Source organism: Eschscholzia californica, unplaced genomic scaffold, assembly GCF_041429995.1.
Source record: "Eschscholzia californica isolate CP2 unplaced genomic scaffold, dmEscCali1.0.p SCAF_4, whole genome shotgun sequence".
Taxonomy (NCBI): domain Eukaryota; kingdom Viridiplantae; phylum Streptophyta; class Magnoliopsida; order Ranunculales; family Papaveraceae; genus Eschscholzia; species Eschscholzia californica.
Genome location: NW_028238461.1, coordinates 46,816,050 through 46,834,455, shown reverse-complemented (window position 1 = coordinate 46,834,455; position 18,406 = coordinate 46,816,050). Strand labels below are relative to the sequence as shown.

Genomic DNA, 18,406 nt, shown 5'->3' with positions numbered 1-18,406 from the left:
CAGATTTATTTTCCTACCTAAATCATAAACCAAGTTCAATCCCTTACCCCTTACACTGGTGGGACAACTCAAATCGAGTGGATCTTTCTACTTTGTCACAGGCGTATCATATTGAATTCTTATCCAAAAGACCTCGACACTTACATTATCAAATTTGAGTTTGTTTCTTTATACCAGGATGCTTTGAAACTATCAACATCTTTAATGTATTGCAGTTGCTAAGTAAGGCTCTTGATGTTAGTGTCAATGTGGCCAAAAACCTCTTTATTCCATTTTGACAGTTTAATAGCCAGGGAGTTGAGTTTGGTTTGGATAGGAGTGGGGAAGGTAATCCAATTGTTTTTTATGAATTCAGCACAAGTAGGATGGGACATCCATGTCCGAATGAATTTGAACGGTTTACGGCCTAGGGGAGATTTAGGTTTGGTAGAGAGAAAAATAGGGTTATGACCAGAAGCTAGAGTCGGAGGATGGGTGAGGTTAGAATGAGGGTAAGTGGTTAGCCAATTGCAATTCACTAACGCCCAATCTAATCTCTTTTGGATAAGATTACCACTAAATTGCTTGTTAGACCAGGTGAAGGGGTTGCCCACAAATCCAATGTCCTGAAGACCCATAGCATTAATAAGTTGCTTACTGTGGATGATTGAGGATTGAGAAGCCTCCTTGCCACCTAGTTTTTCAGACTGGTCAAAAATGCAATTTAAGTCGCCTATTACCAGCCAGGGGGTGTGAGGAGCAGGGGGCTTGTTGGGCCAAGATATTCCAAGGTTTCATTTTATAACTGTATGGCCTTCCATAGAAGCCCGTAATATGGAAAATGTTCTCCTTGGCTGTGTGTGTCCCTTGCACATGAATCATGTTATGGTCAGAGTAGAGAATCTTAATGTCGAATTGGGGATACCAGTAAAGTGCAAGCCCACCTGCTTTATTAATAGGGTCTATCACATACTTATCATAAGTGCTAGTCAGGTTAAGCAATTTGTCAAGATTAGTGTTAAGGCATTTGGTCTCAGACAGGAAAAGAAAGTCCGGGTGATTCTCTTTAATGAGTCTGATGAGGTGTTTACGATTCGCAAAATTTCCACACCCACGGACGTTCCAGGCAAGGACAGAGATCTCCATGAAAAGTAAGGAACGCCAAGTCACCCACAAAAGCCAGCCAATAAGGCACAGACCTCAGAATCCGAGGGAGGCCTAAGTCAACCGCCGACACCCGGGACCCAAAACAAGCCTGAAAATGAAAAAACAGACCGAGGGTGCCCTAAAACTAAAGCCGAGGATGCAGGAGAGCTAACGCCTCCACCAGAGGCCCAAAAGGTCTAGTGGCCCTAATTACACCCAAAGTCTAAAGGCACTCAATTTAAAGTCTAAAGGCACTCAACCCCAAAGACTAAAGCCTCCACCCGAGGCCCAAGAAAGTCTAGCAGCCTAATCACACTCAACGTCTAAAGGCACTCAACCCAAGTTTGCCCGAGTAGTATATGCAACAGTAGATGGGTGGAACCACCGGTCCAGAGGCCAAACAGACAAGCTCCACCTAAGAGACTCGGGAGATGGCCTCCAACACTACAGGCTAGAGGATAGGTCTAAAGGCACCACCACATAAAAGAAGTAAAAGGAAGGAGAGATAGAAAACAAGCAAAGAAGAAGAGAAAAACACCCACAGTACAACTAAAATAAAAAGAGAACCTAAAGAACACCCATCACAGACCCACTGATAATCGTCTAAACCTGCAGCAATAGACTAAAGAGGAGTGACAAAAGGGAAAATAACATAACATAAAACAGATTAAGTACTAATAACAAAAAGATCTGATACACTACTCCACCAGAGCAACTACAAGATTAGTGACTGCAACTAAAGTGTCTAGTACCACCATGTGCAGTCTACAACAGTCAAAAACAAAAAAGTCCAGATATGGACACTAGCTGACAGAGCTAAATCAGAAAAGGACACCAAACAGAAGGCAAACCAAACAAAGAACAAACAAGAAAACTGAGAAGAAGACACACTAACTAACTACACACCACCACCAGAGACTGACTAATGAGAAGAAGAGACCGAGAGTGCAGCTTCTTCCCTATCCCCTGCATTAGTGAGAATGTTGAGGCTATGAGTGAGGAACATAGATTCCTCAACTAGTTTCCTGGCTTCTTCATTCTCCACCATGAAAGAATCCTCTTGAGAACCCTCAATAGAATGAGCAGATGTACCAGCAGAAGAGGGTCTCGAAAGGTCTCTAACTCTCTTCCCAGAGGCTTGAAAGAGTTGATGAGGAGGAATGACTCCTCGAACAGGAGAGGGAGGGGGAGCTAGCCGTTGAGGAGGTTCTGGGAACAAAGTGGGAGCTTCTACCATCATAGCTTCCATCTGATCAGGGTTCGAATCCGACTCTTCATCAGAAGAGTTGACAAAAATAGAAAAGCTATTTAGTGGATGCTCCACTATTCGACAAATCTGGCATATAGCTCCAGGAAACTTTTGGTAGCTGATCTTGATAACTTTTTCACCATCAGAGAAAATATGATTGGTAACACCTAACAGAGGGGACCTGATATCATACATGAAGTGCACACTTACAGTATTGTTGTTAACTCGACCAAAGTTTCTAGGTTTGATATCAATGATCTTACCCATGCAACTAAATATGAAGTCGAAATCTTCCCTGTTCTGAAGGGATTGAGGGACCTTGTACAAAGTGCATTTCATTGGTTCGAAAAATAAGTCATCAGTAGAGTCGGATAGAGGTAAGACTACTTCCTTAAGCACCAGAAGCATACCTCTTAAAATCCATGGACTCCCAAAATTAAGAGCATCAAGAACAAACTGGCTCTTAGGCTTGATGAGGAAGGTGTTAACTGGACCATCAGTAGGAAAGTAGTCACAATCTCTGAAGAATTTTGATTGATGATAAAACAACCTTTTGATGAAAGTGAGACCTACATCATAAGGACAGACCCACCGAGCAATGAAGTCATTGTCAATGGGTTGGAGCTCCTGTTTGGATGAAGGTTTCGTGAATTTGATAGTCAACTTCCCATGGGTAGAGATGGAGTATTGAGAAGCCATGAAGACAAAGAAGCCTACTATCAATGGATGTACAGATGACTGTTTCAACAATTAATTTCTTAACTTTCAACAAAAAAAAAAAAAAAACAATTAATTTCTTAAGATCTACTATTCTCTATGTACAAATGACTGTTTCAAAACCCTTAGGTCTCCAACACAACCGTATCCTAGATGTACAGATGACTGTTTCAACACAACCGTATCCTAGATGTACAGACGACTGTTTCAACAAAAAAAAAATGGTATACATGCATGACTATAGAAAAAGTAGAATAAAAAGGTATATGCGCATCATTGGATCGGCGGGCATCTGCTTTCTGACCCTACCCTAAACCCCACGGTAATTTAACCATACACGCAGGTCAAACTAGTGATATTTAACCACGGTTATATTTGTCGCGGAACCCTAGATGTTTCTAGATGATAGACACGTGTAATAACAAGAGGTCAAGATCCATGGCGAGAAGAACACCTATATAAGATATCTTCTTTCACCTTCACCACCAAAACCAGTTTCTTCCAGAATCCGCCGATCAAATCCCTAACCAGAAAAAGTTGAGAGAAAATGTCGAACCCTAAGGTCTTTTTCGACATGACCGTCGGTGGAAACCCAGCCGGTAGAATCGTAATGGAGTTATTCGCCGACGCCGTACCCAAAACCGCTGAGAATTTCAGAGCTCTCTGTACCGGTGAGAAAGGCAAAGGAAAATCCGGCAAACCACTTCACTACAAAGGATCATCATTCCACAGAGTGATTCCTAACTTTATGTGTCAAGGTGGAGATTTCACAGCCGGAAACGGAACCGGAGGTGAATCAATCTACGGAGCTAAGTTCGCTGATGAGAACTTCAAGCTAAAGCACACTGGTCCAGGAATTTTATCAATGGCTAACGCTGGACCAGGAACAAATGGATCTCAGTTTTTCATATGTACTGAGAAAACTTCATGGCTTGATGGGAAACACGTTGTGTTTGGTCAAGTTGTTGAAGGTATGGATGTTGTTAGGGCAATCGAGAAAGTTGGATCTCAGAGTGGAACTACCAAACAGAAGGTTGTTGTTGCTGATTGTGGTCAGCTCTGATTTTCTTTTGATAAGATCCCTAATTCTCTCTCTCTATCCTTTCTAGTAGCTTGTTTTTCTGTTCTTGTTCTTATGTCTAGTGGGTTGATTTATTAGGGTTTGTTTTGTTTTGAAGTACTATTATCAGTGTTTTTAATGGGGATGTTTTGGGGATCTTATGATGAATATGGGTGATGAACTACTTACTTCTAAATAAAGATTATATTTGGTATGTTTGTGTTTGTTTATAATTGTTTCATGATGATGGTGAAATGTTATGTGGTGTTAAAATGGCTAAACCTAATTTTATTTTTGGCACTTGATTGTTTTGTTTAATTTTTGTGTTTTTTTTCATCATCTAATAGTTCCTAACATAATATTATTAGAATATTATGAGTTCAGTTGAACAAAAACAAACATTTGATTTGGGAACTAACATATATTCTAGACCCAAATATGAGTTAGTAGTGCTCACATGGTCGCATTCATAGTGTCACACATTTGCTATGATTCCACCTTCACTGTGCTTACATGGTTGCATTCATAGTGTCACACGGTTACTATGCTTCAAGCGTTTTGTTGTGGATTCAACCTAACCGTACTCATGCCTAATGGTAAAGAAAATACCCGAAAATACGGACTGGACTCGTGCCTAGAGCTAAAGAAAATACCCGAAAATACTCGACTTTTTTTTTTTTGCCATTGCTTCAACATGTGAATGCAAGGGAGATGCCTAGAGCTAAAGAAAATACCCAAAAATACTAGACTTTTTTTTTTTTGCCATTGCTTCAACATGTAAATGCAAGGGAGACGAAGGAAAGAAAAACAAGTACATTTTTTTCATACCATATTGAACAATAAATGGGTGAAGGAAACCTTTTCAGCCTCCTAACTTCCAACCTCCTGTTTCAATCAAAAAAAAAAACTTCCAACCTCCTGCCATCCTTATTTATTTTCCAACTAAATTACCACTACATTTGACTACCACCATAAAATAGCTCTACTCACATTAAATGTCAGATTTATTTTCCTACCTAAATCATAAACCAAGTTCAAGCCCTTACCTTTTACACTGATGGGACAACTCAAAATCGAGTGGATCTCTCTATTTTTATCACAGACATATCATATTGAATTCTTATCCAAAAGACCTCGGCACTTACAGTATTAAATCTGAGTTTGTTTCTTTATACCAGGAGTAAGAATGTCACAACTTGGGTTATGGATGGCAAAAACGGAAGTAATATCGATAACTTTTTTATGGCTTACGAAAAAACCCACTTTTGAGCAATTAGTAAGGTGGTTGGTAGTTTGTGTTTCTACTTTGTTTTGACAACTTATACTTTTTTTTCCTTTTTTGTTGAAAGTGACAACTTACACTTACTTCCCTCAGTGTAAACGGTCTAAAACTTATGTTTCAAAATTTTCATAAATTCTGGCAGTTGAAAGTTGAATCGTAGTATACTATAATAACTCTAATTCATTTATGAACTTATCTACCCCTCTCCAATTTCCTTTATCTCTTAAAACCCAAACCAATCCTCACTTATATTCAACAATTAATTTCTTAAGATCTACTATCTTTGTAATTTGTTCAAGTTTTCTCATTCATGGAGTCTTTCAACAAGTGTCTCTTCTTAATTAGTACTTTACTGGTAGTAGCAGTATCTGTTGATGAAGCAATGGGGGATGCCATGGTTACTGGCACTGTCTTTTGTGATCAATGCTTAGATGGACAGAGAAGCCTCTTTGATTACCCACTCTCTGGTAAGCTTCTAAATCCCATCTCTCTCTCTCTCTCTCTCTCTCTCTCTCTCTCTCTCTCTCTCTCTCTCTCTCTCTCTCTCTCTTTCTCTCTCTCTCTCTCTGTAGGTACACTAATGAACTAGAAATGGTCATTGACAGGGATGAAAGTAACCATATCATGTAGCAGTGAGGGGCAAGTCAAAATGATGAAAGAAGACACAACCAACTTGTTAGGTACTTACCAGATGAGCTTTGAAGGCAACCCGGACCTTAGTGGTTGTGTTGCTCAGCTTAGTGGTAGTGGACAAGGATCATCTAGCTCATGTGGGTCAGCTTCCGGTCCACCTCAAAATTTGAAACTTATGTTCAATATGTTCGGTATGGCGATGTACGCAGTTGATTCGTTACTGTCTCAACCTTCCCAGCCGATGTCTTTTTGTCCTAAATCTCCCACCCCACAGCCGCCCGGCAGTACTAATAATAATGTACCTCCTCCACCGCTTCCTACGGTAGGTGTCCCACCTTTGCCTCCATCCTCACCTCCAACATACAGAGTACCTCCTGTGCCCTTCTTCCAACCTTCAGCTTGCCCTTCCGAGTAAGTCGAAGTTATATGTATTTTACTTCCAACATTTACTTAACAATGCAAAGTGTCTTTGAAATGGAGACCACAGTTTGACTCTTAACGACTCGAAAAAATTAGTATCTAATAACGACACTACGTGTTCAGGCAGGTTACTAGAGGGTGGGAAGAAAACCTGGAAGCCCCAAACCTGTCATGTTCTGTCGAAGTCCAAATGAGCCTTTAGGCATCCAAAGTTTGAAGGCGTATAGTAATCGCCTGAGGACTCCCTAGAATTAGCGGTTCCGGATGGGGTTAAAGAGATCACTCAGCATTTACCCCCAAGTTGAGCCCAACAGAGCAAGCCTGATAGGCTGCTATTGTGCCCACAGGCCACCCACGCAACCTCATAAGCCCAACCATAAGATTTTTGACTTAGTACCTATAACGTTTCCATTACTTAACGATGGCAGTTTTATCGTGCTTGAATCTTAAGCTAAATATGAGCAAGATTAGTCGTATAAATTTATTATTTTGTGGGGCGGGGTATGATGCAGGCAATGGACAAGACCAGAGTACGGATGTTACTGGAAGGTGGTAGGACCAGATACAAAAGTAGCGGTTGCATTTGGGTTGATAGCTGCAAGGAAGTACGGAACAGATATGACATTGATGCAAGGGCTCTATGGGAGAGGGAGCCTTTACAGGACACTACTGAGAGAAGCTACCACTGCCCTTCTTAACTCCTACAACAGTATTGAATTTCGTTACCCTACCTTAAGTGTTTTGGGACACATGAACTTGGCTATGATGGGTTCTTCTCAAGACGCTCTTCAAATGGCACTTCGCTTTAAAAGAGCAAATTATGGCTATGGCTCTAATCTTACATGCCATTTTACTCCTTGCAAGCATGACTAATCTATATATCTATATAGTATATATATATATATATATTACATCCATTGAAACCCATACATTATTTTCGTTACTAGTCATATATGATTGGAATATGTAGATCGACACTTATATAAAGTGACATTCAATATTATACGGTCTAGGTAGTTGAGTAACGACCAAGTGGAGTATACTAAAGGAGAGACATGTTTTATTATCCTTTTGAATCTATCGATATTCCTTTATATTAGTATGATATTTCTCTCGTATGCACTGGACATACAATTTTCTAGCTATAAATTCTTTCACCTTTTAACAGTCCCATATTCAAATGTGAACATTGAATTTGTCCAATTCTATAATTGGATCTTGTTTTTGGTATTCCGTCAAACCATTAATCTAAAATAGGTTATTTTATGGCACATGAACTAGTGAGAACCTTCATGGTGGATACGTCGTGGTTAAAAGGAGAAAGGCGTAAAGAAGTGCCAAGAGAAAAAACGTAAAACAAGTTGTAAAAGAAACTATATGTTGCTAATTAACCACTCAAGCATGCCTTATCATAATCTACGTATTCCTCGCATTATTGGAAAACCGAACCTTGCACATCTTTTGCTCAATAAAATATTCTACACATTCAACCTAATTGGAAATGAAATATACAACTAACTATGGGTTTGTTATGAATTTCATACCAAACCATTCTCTTCTTTATAGATGATGGTGTTTATCTCTATATGTTTATTGCGAGTCAATTGAAAAATATTCCTAATCCTACTTTTGTTACCACATAAACAAAGCTCATTTATTACTTAAACCCCATTGACAAAGTGTCAAAGTACACCAAATATATACTTATAACTCTAATCCTCTTTTAACAGTTAGAGTTCTCTGTCATCTCTCACCTACTCCTACTTCCTAATAACATACCTATTTCACTAACCCTTCTCTCTCTAATCTCTCTCCATGACTCTATATATAGACAAGTCTTCCCCCAAGATATAATCAACTAACTACATCAATCCCCACTTAAGGAAAACAAAATCTCAATCCTCTCCTCTCTTCTTCTTTTAATTGAAGTCCAAAAATGAAGGTTCTTCTCTCTTTTCTCATGTTCCTCTCATTCTCTCTAATCCCTCATTCACAATCTCTCTCTCCCCAAGGTACAATTGAAAGAACCACAAAAGAACAACTATTGGCAACCCTCCCACCATTTAGTCATGAAACCACAATTCCAGCAAGCTCTTCTCAATTGTTCCTCACTTCTCCTTCTGCCAAATACTCTGTTTTCCTCCTCCGCCAAGTAACCTCTATCGGTGCGGGTGGATTCGGGTCGGATTTTTGTTACTTACAAGTTCAAGAATCAGGCGTTAGCGTGTGGGAATCAGACTGTACACCAGTAAGCAATGTGAATACATGTAACTTAGTGTTTAGTGAGAAAGGGTTAGAGATATTAGACGGAAGTAACTCGGTGTGGGATAACGACGTTGACGGTGAGAATTTGGAGACATTGGTATTGATTGATAGTGGTGACATGCAGATTAGAGATAAATATGGGGATATGGTTTGGAGAGCAAGCGATAACCCGATCGTTAACCAGAATTGTGGGTCGGTCGGTGCTCCAGGAATGGCTCCTGCCCTTCCTCCATTTGCTGCTCCTATTCATGGTGGTAGAGGTCCATTTGGACAAGCTGAGGTTGGTCTCCCAGGTGAACAACAACAACCATTAGCACCAACTACAGAAGATCAGTTACAAGCTTTACCAATACCACAACAACAACAACAGGAGGAGGGTTTGAATGATCAACCTCTATCTCATCCTTTGAGTGATCAGCCATTAGAAGGAGAAGCTGCCCACCAACAGCAAGATCCACTTCTTGATAATATTCCATTTGACAGTGCATATTCCATTGTTAATGGGTTCAAAATTTGGGTGAGTTTGGTTACTTTGCTGGTTTCTGCCATGGCTTTCTTTGGGTAATCACCATCTGACATTGTATTTGTGTTCGAGTTTGTTTTTCTTTTGTGAAGAGTGTATATTTGTGTAGTATTTCATTATGATGATATTGGAAAAGTTTATTGTGTTTGATTAATTTAAAACTATGATTGCCAACATTTGGTAGCACTCCAAACTCTGGAGAGGTATGAGGTTCGGTTTGAATTTAGGTTTAAAGATCTAAAATTTGTAATTTTTTGTTAAATCTAAAAATATGTTGCAAAGCTGTTAGAAGGTGTTATAAAGCTATAAAGCTGTCACACAGTGTTGTAAATTAAAAAGAATCTAAGGAGGTGAAAGCTAAAAAAAATTGACTGTTTCTTTTTAACTAAAAAAAAGTTATAGAGATTTCCGACTAGTTTTAAACAAAATACAGGGAATTTCTGAAAGCACCATCAATTTTCGCTAAGGACACCTCCTTTCTAGATGCAACTCAACCAACATTTTTCTGTCACTGGGTAAGGGAACAGAAGAATTTATCTGGCCTAGACATGGACAAAGGCAGATTATCTCAATTGAGGCACATTCCAAGTGACAAGTGTAGAAATTGCAGGGGTCAAGGGTGCCACTGCCGACTAACTGGTCCTCTCTGTCATCTTCACCGCTACCTTCACCATTGTGGCCTCCTTCCCCCCCGGGCCCCAACCAACCCCCTCCCACCTCCCCTCGATAAGGGAGAAAGATAAGTGACAACTGTGATGGTTGGTGAGTATGGTGGTGAAAGAAATGGAGGTAAAACGGAAGAGCAAAGAAAGAGATTAGATAGTGGAGAGAAAATTAATTATTTTTTGAGTGTGAATTTAACAATTGACTTGGCCATACTCAATTGACCAAGTCAAGTGTGGTTTGTACGCCCACGATAATAGGCATCTGTGTCCTATAACTTGCAGACTAGGTAAAATTTTAACACGAGAAGAAGGTAGGATAAATTAATAGAGACTTCACATGAAATTGCCCAAAAATTTAGGGGGGATTGGGTGAAGGGTCCAAAAGGAGGCCCTTAATAGGATTCCCATCCTAGGTAGGCAAAAAATAAAAAGCAGGTCCAAAGTGTCAGGTTGGGAAAAAAAAAATGACAAAATGGCCCTTGAAAAACAAAGTATTTACGGTTCATGCCATCGAAAATTACAAAATTTCCATCGAAAAATTACAAAATTGCCATCGAAATTTCTCGGGAAACGATTTTTTTCAGAAAAAGAATCTGACAACCCGTCAATCAGAATCTGTACTGTTCAGAAATTTACGGAACTGCCACCGAAAAATTCCCGGGAAACGAAATTTTTTTCGGGAAATTATTTTATTTACTGGAATTTTTTTTTTGTATTAGACACTTTTGCTGGGCGAGAATTTGAAATTTCGTTTGCAAATTTTAAAATTTCGAAAAAAAGATTTTGTGACCGAGAAATTATTTTATTTACTGGAAATTTGGGCGGGAATTTAAAATTTCGTCCAAAAAAATTTGAAATTTTAGACGGAAAATTGAAATTTCAAAAAAATTTGAAAATTGGAATTTTTTGTGTGCGGGAAATTATTTTATTTACCGGGAAGAGATGGTTTGCTGGGCGGGAATTTGAAATTTCGTTTGAAAATTTCAAATTTTGAAAATTTCGTGTACTGGTAAATTATTTTATTTACCAGTCAGTTTTTTTTTTCAGGAAAACGTCAGCATGTCCCGTCCAAGCGCAAGAGGGGGATAAAAATAAAAAAACTGACATTTGGACCTGCAACTAATTTTTGGGCAAGAGTGGATTTTTTTTGGGTTTACCCCCCAGATTTTGGACCTTTGACTCAAAAATCCAAAATTTAGATACCTGAGTGTTGGAGACAGTTTTTGCATTGAGACACATTTTTGAAAACTATCTCCAAAGATAAATTCTGAAAATTTCTGTATACTTTTCTCCGTAAGAGCCGCATAAGACTCAGTGAATAACACGATATGGTGTTCGATAAGTTCCTTGAAAACAAACAACAATTCAACTCCTAAACCCGCATAATAAAAGATGGGTCTTTCTAGCATGTTCTCCAAGAACACATATGTTAGGACTTGCATTATCGTTTTTTTGGGTTCAAAATCTTGGAACCAACATAACAAGGGAATAAAGGGAAGAAAGACCCAACAAAAATATCTAAATATTTCTAAACATATATACAAACAATCATCAAGTGGTTGTATTACTTAATACTTATGCCACATAAAGTGTAAAATACTAAAATTGATACTTCATTAATTTTATAAATTAATAAGCAAATGAGTGGTGGGCAGTTTAGGTTCTAAGAGCGACTCCAATGTGCATGGGGCTGGGGCTCCCAATTTGAATTTGGGAGCCCCAGCCCCCAGCCTGGGAGCTCCAACCCGGGAGCCCAGGGGCTGGGCTCCCGGTGGGGCTGGGAGCCCCAAGCTCCCAGGCTCCCAAATGGGAGCCCGGGCTGGGGGCTCCCAGCCCCAATTATCTTCCCGTTGGGAACTCCCAACGGCTAGTTGGGAGCTCCCAACGGGAATATTGGGGTGGATCCCCTTTAAAAGGGGATCCACCCCAATTTTTCTTCATAATCTCCTTCTCTTTCTCTATTTTATCTCTCTCTCTATCTATTTCATATTTTCATCTCCTCTCTCTCTCTATCAATTTCTCCTCCATTATTTTTTTTTTTCAATGGATCCAAATGCCAATTTACATAATTTAGGCTATGTGGAAATGTTGAACTCCGATTTCAATTATGTCGATGAAGTTAATTTATCCAATGATGGGTTCGAAGAAAGGGTCGAAGAAAGTCTTGATTGTAATGAAACACCAATGTCGTCGGTTTCTAGTAAGCGTTATACTAATGATGATGATATTTTGCTCGTTCATGCTTATTTGCATATTGCCACCGATGCGATTATTGGTAATGATCAAAGAGGGGGTACTTTTTGGAGCAAAATTACCGAACACTTCAACGAACGTACAAATCAAAATCGTGTACCAAAAGGTCTTAAATGTCGTTGGGGCGAAATTAACAAGCAATGCGCGAAGTTTTGTGGGTATTTGGCATTGTTGCAAAGGAACCCAAAAAGCGGAGAAAATGATAATGATCGGGTAATTACTCTTATTTTACATTTTGACAACATTATGATTTATTTTTGACACATATTTGAAATTTTAAAATTTTATTTTTGTAGATAAATTCCGCAAAGGCGATGTTTAAACAAAATCATTTCCCCCAACAACCACTTCTTCTGGAATACTTCCGTCAAAATCATTAGTCGCATTAGGTCCTTCATCTTCGATTATCATGTTATGCAATATAATACATGCCTTCATGATATCACCTAGTGTTTCTACATCCCAAACACGTGCCGGTTCTCGGATGATAGCAAATCGAGCTTGCAATACACCAAAGGCTCGTTCAACATCTTTTCTTACCGATTCTTGACGTCTCGTAAAATATTGTTCTTGTGGAGTAAATGGATTTTGTATGCTTTTAACAAAACAACCCCATTGTGGATATATCCCATCAGCGAGATAATAACCCGTATCATAATGCTTACCATTAATCTCAAAATTAACAGTTGGAGCCTTACCTGTGGCAATTGCATCGAACACCGGAGAACGCTCCAACACATTGATGTCATTCAATGATCCAGGCAACCCAAAAAATGCATGCCAAATCCAAAGATCCGACGATGCAACAGCTTCTAGTATGACTGTTGGATTATGGCAATGGCCAGTATACTGTCCGTGCCATGAGGTCGGACAATTTTTCCATCGCCAATGCATACAATCTATACTACCGAGCATTCCAGGAAATCCTTGTTTTTCACCAAGTGTTAAAAGCCTACAAATATCAGATTCATTAGGAGACCTTAAGTAACGAGGACCAAACACATTGACGATCGTTGATACAAATTGTCGTAGTGAATCGATTGTAGTCGTCTTTCCAAGTCGAAGGTATTCGTCAATTGCATCTGCTGGTGTCGCATAAGCAAGCATTCTCATAGCCGCAGTTATCTTTTGATGTGGCGATAAACCCATTCTGCCGAAGGCGTCTGCCTCTTGTGCAAAATAGTGATTATGAGCAACCAACGTATTGAGGATGTGAAGAAATAAATCACGACTCATGCGATATCGATTTCGGAATGTAGCAGCATCATAAATTGGATTCTCAACAAAATAGTCACGCATCAGTCGTTCATGACCATCTTTCCTGTTACGATTTATCGTACGATGACCCGGAACAGAACCAACATGACGGGAACGTGGTCGTTGATCCCTTTCCCTTTCCTGTAACTCTGATAGACACAATCCAAATAAAAATTCATCTTCTTCCCTATCTTCTAACTCTTGTTGAATGATCATATTTGTTAACTCAAAATTATCATCCATTGAAGGGAGAGAGAAGATGGAAAGAATGTAGAAGGAAAATGTAGAGAATATAGAAACAAGATGTAGAAAACTTAATGGATAAGTGATTGTATTTATAGGTGAACAAAAAGTAAAAAAAAATCGAAATTCAAATTCCCCCCAAATTTTTTGGAAAATTCGAAATTCAAATTCCCCCCAAAATTTTAAAATTTGAAATTCAAATTCCCCCCCATTTTTTAAAAAATTTGAAATTTAATATATTAGAGCCAAAATTTAAAACACAACCCTCACACACATACACCACACATGTGCATATTTTGGATTTGGGAGCCCCTCTTGGGAGCCCAACGTTGGAGTTGCTCTAAGCCCCGGGGCTCCCAAAATTCAGGGGCTCCCAAAATTGGGAGCCCGAGCCCCACATTGGAGTTGCTCTAACCTAAAGTGGATGCTATAGATTAAAAAAAACCATGTAAGATTGTTTATTTGTTGCCAATCCATCCTATTCCCGTGACACACCAACAGTATGAGAATGCAACCCGTGGGAAGAGTATAGTACAATAATGCTAAATCAATTTGTGGTGCAGAGGAATCCATGCCCCTGACAATTTTTATTGTAATTTATGTATGCATTACAATACCTTTTTCAGTATTCACATTACTACAATTTATGGATCGCACTACTTTTTATTTTTCTTGAAAAGGCAAAATAGAATCACATTCATTGAGAATTCATCTAAAGATACTACATAGTACATGTTTTGTGGAACGTACATTGAAAAGCTACTAAGGGCGTTCCGATTGAAGAATCTCAAAGAACTCTTCCTAAATAGGACTAGAGCTTCTTTAAAAAAAAAATTGTCTGTATTTTGTTAATCTCTACAATATATTTTAATTGTTTCTTTTAGTTTACATTATCTAGATTATAGTAGCGGGAGCTAAATATGAAAATATCATTTCTTGATAGTAAATTTTATTTTGTCGCGCTCTCTAGATTATGTCTTGACACATATCTAATTGGAGATTCGGTCGGGACATGTCCCACCCAAGACCCAAGTACCCAACCAAATAGGGGTGATATGTTCCCCACAAGGCCTCAAGTCCTCAACTCCATATCAACAACAAAATAAGAAAGGCATCAACTCCATATGACTCATAAATAGTGGACAAATAGTCTCACTGAATTGACCTCAAGTCATAAATAATTGTCCACATTTCCAAGAGAAAAGATCAAAAGTTGGTACGGATTCCAGAGCTCTTGAGAAGGAATCTGTAACGTCCCACGTGTCCGTACATAACGTTAACAAATTCAGGGGCATAAAAGGAAAAACGAAAAAATAAATATAACCCCAACAAGACGACTGATACCGGTTCACGTTGCCGGGAAAGAAAGAAAGTAACCGGCCATTTCAACTAACCCAGTCCCGACTCTCTCACTCACGAGGTTTGTTTCTCTTTTATTTTCTATTCTCCTCCTTCTTCTTCTTCTTTAATCTAGGGTTTCCAATAATTCTCATTTTCATCTGGTACGATTCGCTATCTTTTCTTCCTTCTGTTATCACATTCACTGATTTATCCTGAGATTCAATTTCGTTTAATTCACTTTGAGTTCTTTTTGTTCTAAATTCTGATTCAATTAAATCAACTGTTTCTGATGTGAATTTTGGTTTAAATTCTCTTCGTTTTAGAACTAAGAATCTGAATCAGTAAAATTCTTGCAGTTTTTTTTCATCTGGATTGGCATGATTCTTGCATTTCTTGATTGTTTATATTTATTCGTAGATTTCATCTCTTTCTGTGTTGGTTTGTGAGTAAAAAATGTTGTTATAATCTTTAATTAATTACTAGTTTGCGTTTCTGTTTATTAGAATTGAACAATATTTTGTGATCTTGAATTTTGATTTTCTTGTTGTTTGATTATGCGCAGCTAGTAGTGTTTTTAGTGTTAGAAAGAGTTGAGTATCCATGTCTAGTACAATTTCTGTGGATGTTCATCAAAATGGTAATGGAAGAAATACTGAGATACCATCAGAGGATGATGAATTTGATTTCTCTAGGTTAGGAGATAAACCTAGACCTCTCAATATGGAAAGACAGAGATCTTGTGACGAAAGATCTCTAAATGAATTATCTGTTGGTTATTCTCCTCTTCATTCCTCGAGAAATACTGAACATTATCGCTTGACAGACCATTTAGAGAATATGTTTTCTCCTGGTAAGAGGTCTGGTTTGAATACCCCAAAGTCTCATTTCTTTGAGTCACATCCCATGGTTGTCGAGGCATGGGAAGCTCTTCGCCGTTCTTTGGTGCACTTTCGAGGTCAACCTGTTGGGACTATAGCTGCATTGGACAATTCTGAAGGAGAACTTAACTACGATCAGGTAAACTATCTAATCATACTTAACTTCCGAGGTCATACTTCACATGTCTTGGTTATGTACTATCCCCATTTGTATCCCATTGAATGATTCTGGCACCCCACGACTAGTGCTCGATGTTTGTGATAGAGTTGTCTTTCTTGTGATGAGAACTCGTAGATGGTCGAGAGATTAGAGTCACACCTGGTTGTGCTCGTTGGGAGTTCATTAGCTAACTTCATAACTAGACATATAAATTTAAAGTCGCGACTGCATTGTACATTTACTAATCTGGAGCAGTATGATATCGTTAAATATGGATTGAATTTTGGTAGGATTGTAGTACCATAGTCATTTTCTATGTGCCCTCGGCCCTTACCTCAATTATGTTGTAAGTGTTATAAATGTTTCTGCTGATATCGGCAAGTAATGTTTGCGTCTAACGTTCGGTCTATGAACTACATAGGTATTTGTACGAGACTTTATTCCAAGTGCATTGGCTTTTCTAATGAATGGGGAACCTGAAATTGTAAGGAATTTTATTCTGAAAACTCTCCGTCTTCAATCATGGGAGAAAAAGGTAGACCGATTCAAGCTCGGTGAAGGAGTAATGCCAGCAAGTTTTAAAGTACTTCATGACCCTATTCGAAATACCGAAACTTTATTTGCGGATTTTGGTGAGAGTGCAATAGGAAGAGTTGCTCCTGTTGATGCTGGATTTTGGTGGATTATATTACTTCGTGCATACACAAAGTCCACTGGAGACTCTTCCTTGGCCGACTTGCCGGAGTGCCAAAAGGGTATGCGTCTCATTCTGAGTTTATGTCTTTCAGAAGGGTTCGATACGTTCCCCACTTTGCTTTGTGCTGATGGATCCTCCATGATTGATCGAAGAATGGTCGGTGCTCTTTCTCCACCCTTCTCTTTGTTATTTTGCCTTAACATAGTGTTGTCTCTCTAACTATATCCATGTCCATGCTTTTCAGGGTGTTTACGGGTATCATATTGAAATCCAAGCACTTTTTTTCATGGCTCTAAGATGTGCTCTGGTTTTGCTTAAACAAGATGAAGAGGGAAAGGAGTTTATGGAAAGAATAGTTAAACGACTCCACGCATTGAGCTTTCACATGAGAAGTTATTTTTGGCTAGACATGAAGCAACTAAATGATATATATAGGTATAAAACAGAGGAATACTCTCATACTGCTGTGAACAAATTCAATGTGATGCCTGATTCCCTCTCTGATTGGGTATTTGATTTTATGCCAACTCGTGGTGGTTACTTCATCGGAAATGTGAGTCCAGCTAGAATGGATTTCCGGTGGTTTTGCTTGGGTAACTGTATTGCAATTTTATCATCATTGGCAACCCCTGAGCAATCTATAGCTATTATGGATCTGATTGAGTCAAGGTGGGATGAATTAGTTGGGGAAATGCCATTAAAGATTTGCTATCCGGCCATCGAAGGTCATGAGTGGAGAATTGTGACAGGTTGTGACCCGAAAAATACTAGATGGAGCTACCACAATGGAGGGTCTTGGCCAGGTAAACATCTCACTCCATACCTTATGCTTCAGGGTATAAAGTCAGTATAAGGTGGTGTTCGTTTCTATTTTATCTTATGCATCTAACTTGTTGAGCTCGACTTTTCTGTATTTGAGTTGTCTAAATCTGAATTGCTTTTGCCAGATTTCACAATGTTTGATTTGTTAATCTGAGTTGTGCATCTGGCTTGTCTGAATGACTGACTTGGGCTAATTGTGGCCTGTTAGAATGGTTTTGTGTGTTTATTTTTTTTCTAAATGATATGTTTTTTTTTTTGCAGTGCTCTTGTGGCTTTTGGTAGCAGCATGTGTGAAGACAGGGAGACCACAAATAGGAAGACGAGCAATAGAACTGGCAGAGAGTAGATTGTCGAAAGACAGTTGGCCAGAGTATTATGATGGAAAGCTTGGGAGATACATAGGGAAGCAAGCTCGTAAGCTCCAGACATGGTCGGTAGCTGGGTACTTGGTGGCGAAGATGATGCTTGAAGACCCATCTCATTTGGGTATGGTATCTCTTGAGGAAGACAAACAGATGAAGCCTCTCATGAAAAGATCTGCCTCTTGGCATTAATACATTCCCCATGTCCTTTAATTGTTCTACCTGACTGATCCCATGTATCTGTTTTGGGTCCAATAGGTCAGCAGCCTCAGGTTAGGAATTAATGAGAGCTAGTGAGATAGAGAGAGAGAGAGAGAAGGTGAAGTGAGACTATGAAGTTTTATAATGTTTTTAGGTTCAGAATCTGCATCCCAGTTGGACAATTGGAGAAGGTCTTATATGATTAGTTGTTTGTTTTTCTATTGTTTTTGTCAACTTAGAACTTTTACTTTGA

The 18,406-nt window shown here is 38.9% G+C and overlaps 4 protein-coding genes across 6 annotated transcripts; all 4 read left to right on the top strand.

Moving 5' to 3' along the window:
• The first annotated feature begins 1,315 nt into the window (after positions 1-1,315).
• Positions 1,316-4,365, top strand: LOC147545322 (peptidyl-prolyl cis-trans isomerase 2). Its single transcript, XM_086636761.1, has one exon. The coding sequence runs from the start codon at positions 3,639-3,641 to the stop codon at positions 4,152-4,154; it is 516 nt and encodes a 171-aa protein (XP_086492887.1). The 5' UTR covers positions 1,316-3,638; the 3' UTR covers positions 4,155-4,365.
• A 1,183-nt stretch (positions 4,366-5,548) lies between these two features.
• LOC147545321 (Pollen Ole e 1 allergen and extensin family protein) lies at positions 5,549-7,588 on the top strand. The gene is made up of 3 exons (XM_086636759.1): positions 5,549-5,900; positions 6,039-6,477; positions 6,999-7,588. Exons 1-3 carry the CDS (start codon positions 5,744-5,746, stop codon positions 7,357-7,359), a joined length of 957 nt encoding a protein of 318 aa, XP_086492885.1. The 5' UTR covers positions 5,549-5,743; the 3' UTR covers positions 7,360-7,588.
• A 546-nt stretch (positions 7,589-8,134) lies between these two features.
• LOC147545320 (uncharacterized) lies at positions 8,135-9,450 on the top strand. The gene has a single exon (XM_086636760.1). The coding sequence runs from the start codon at positions 8,423-8,425 to the stop codon at positions 9,314-9,316; it is 894 nt and encodes a 297-aa protein (XP_086492886.1). The 5' UTR covers positions 8,135-8,422; the 3' UTR covers positions 9,317-9,450.
• A 4,775-nt stretch (positions 9,451-14,225) lies between these two features.
• LOC147545319 (putative alkaline/neutral invertase B) lies at positions 14,226-18,374 on the top strand. 3 transcript variants are annotated; one of them, XM_086673789.1, is made up of 6 exons: positions 14,226-14,450; positions 14,502-15,112; positions 15,600-16,050; positions 16,493-16,924; positions 17,013-17,571; positions 17,852-18,374. In XM_086673789.1, exons 3-6 carry the CDS (start codon positions 15,634-15,636, stop codon positions 18,142-18,144), a joined length of 1,701 nt encoding a protein of 566 aa, XP_086529915.1. In that variant the 5' UTR covers positions 14,226-14,450; positions 14,502-15,112; positions 15,600-15,633; the 3' UTR covers positions 18,145-18,374. The 3 variants fall into 3 exon arrangements, with proteins under 3 accessions (XP_086529915.1, XP_086529914.1, XP_086529916.1); XM_086673788.1 differs by lacking the exon at positions 14,226-14,450 and having other exon boundaries at positions 14,897-15,112; positions 15,596-16,050; XM_086673790.1 differs by lacking the exon at positions 14,226-14,450 and having other exon boundaries at positions 15,104-15,194.
• Positions 18,375-18,406: the final 32 nt, after the last annotated feature.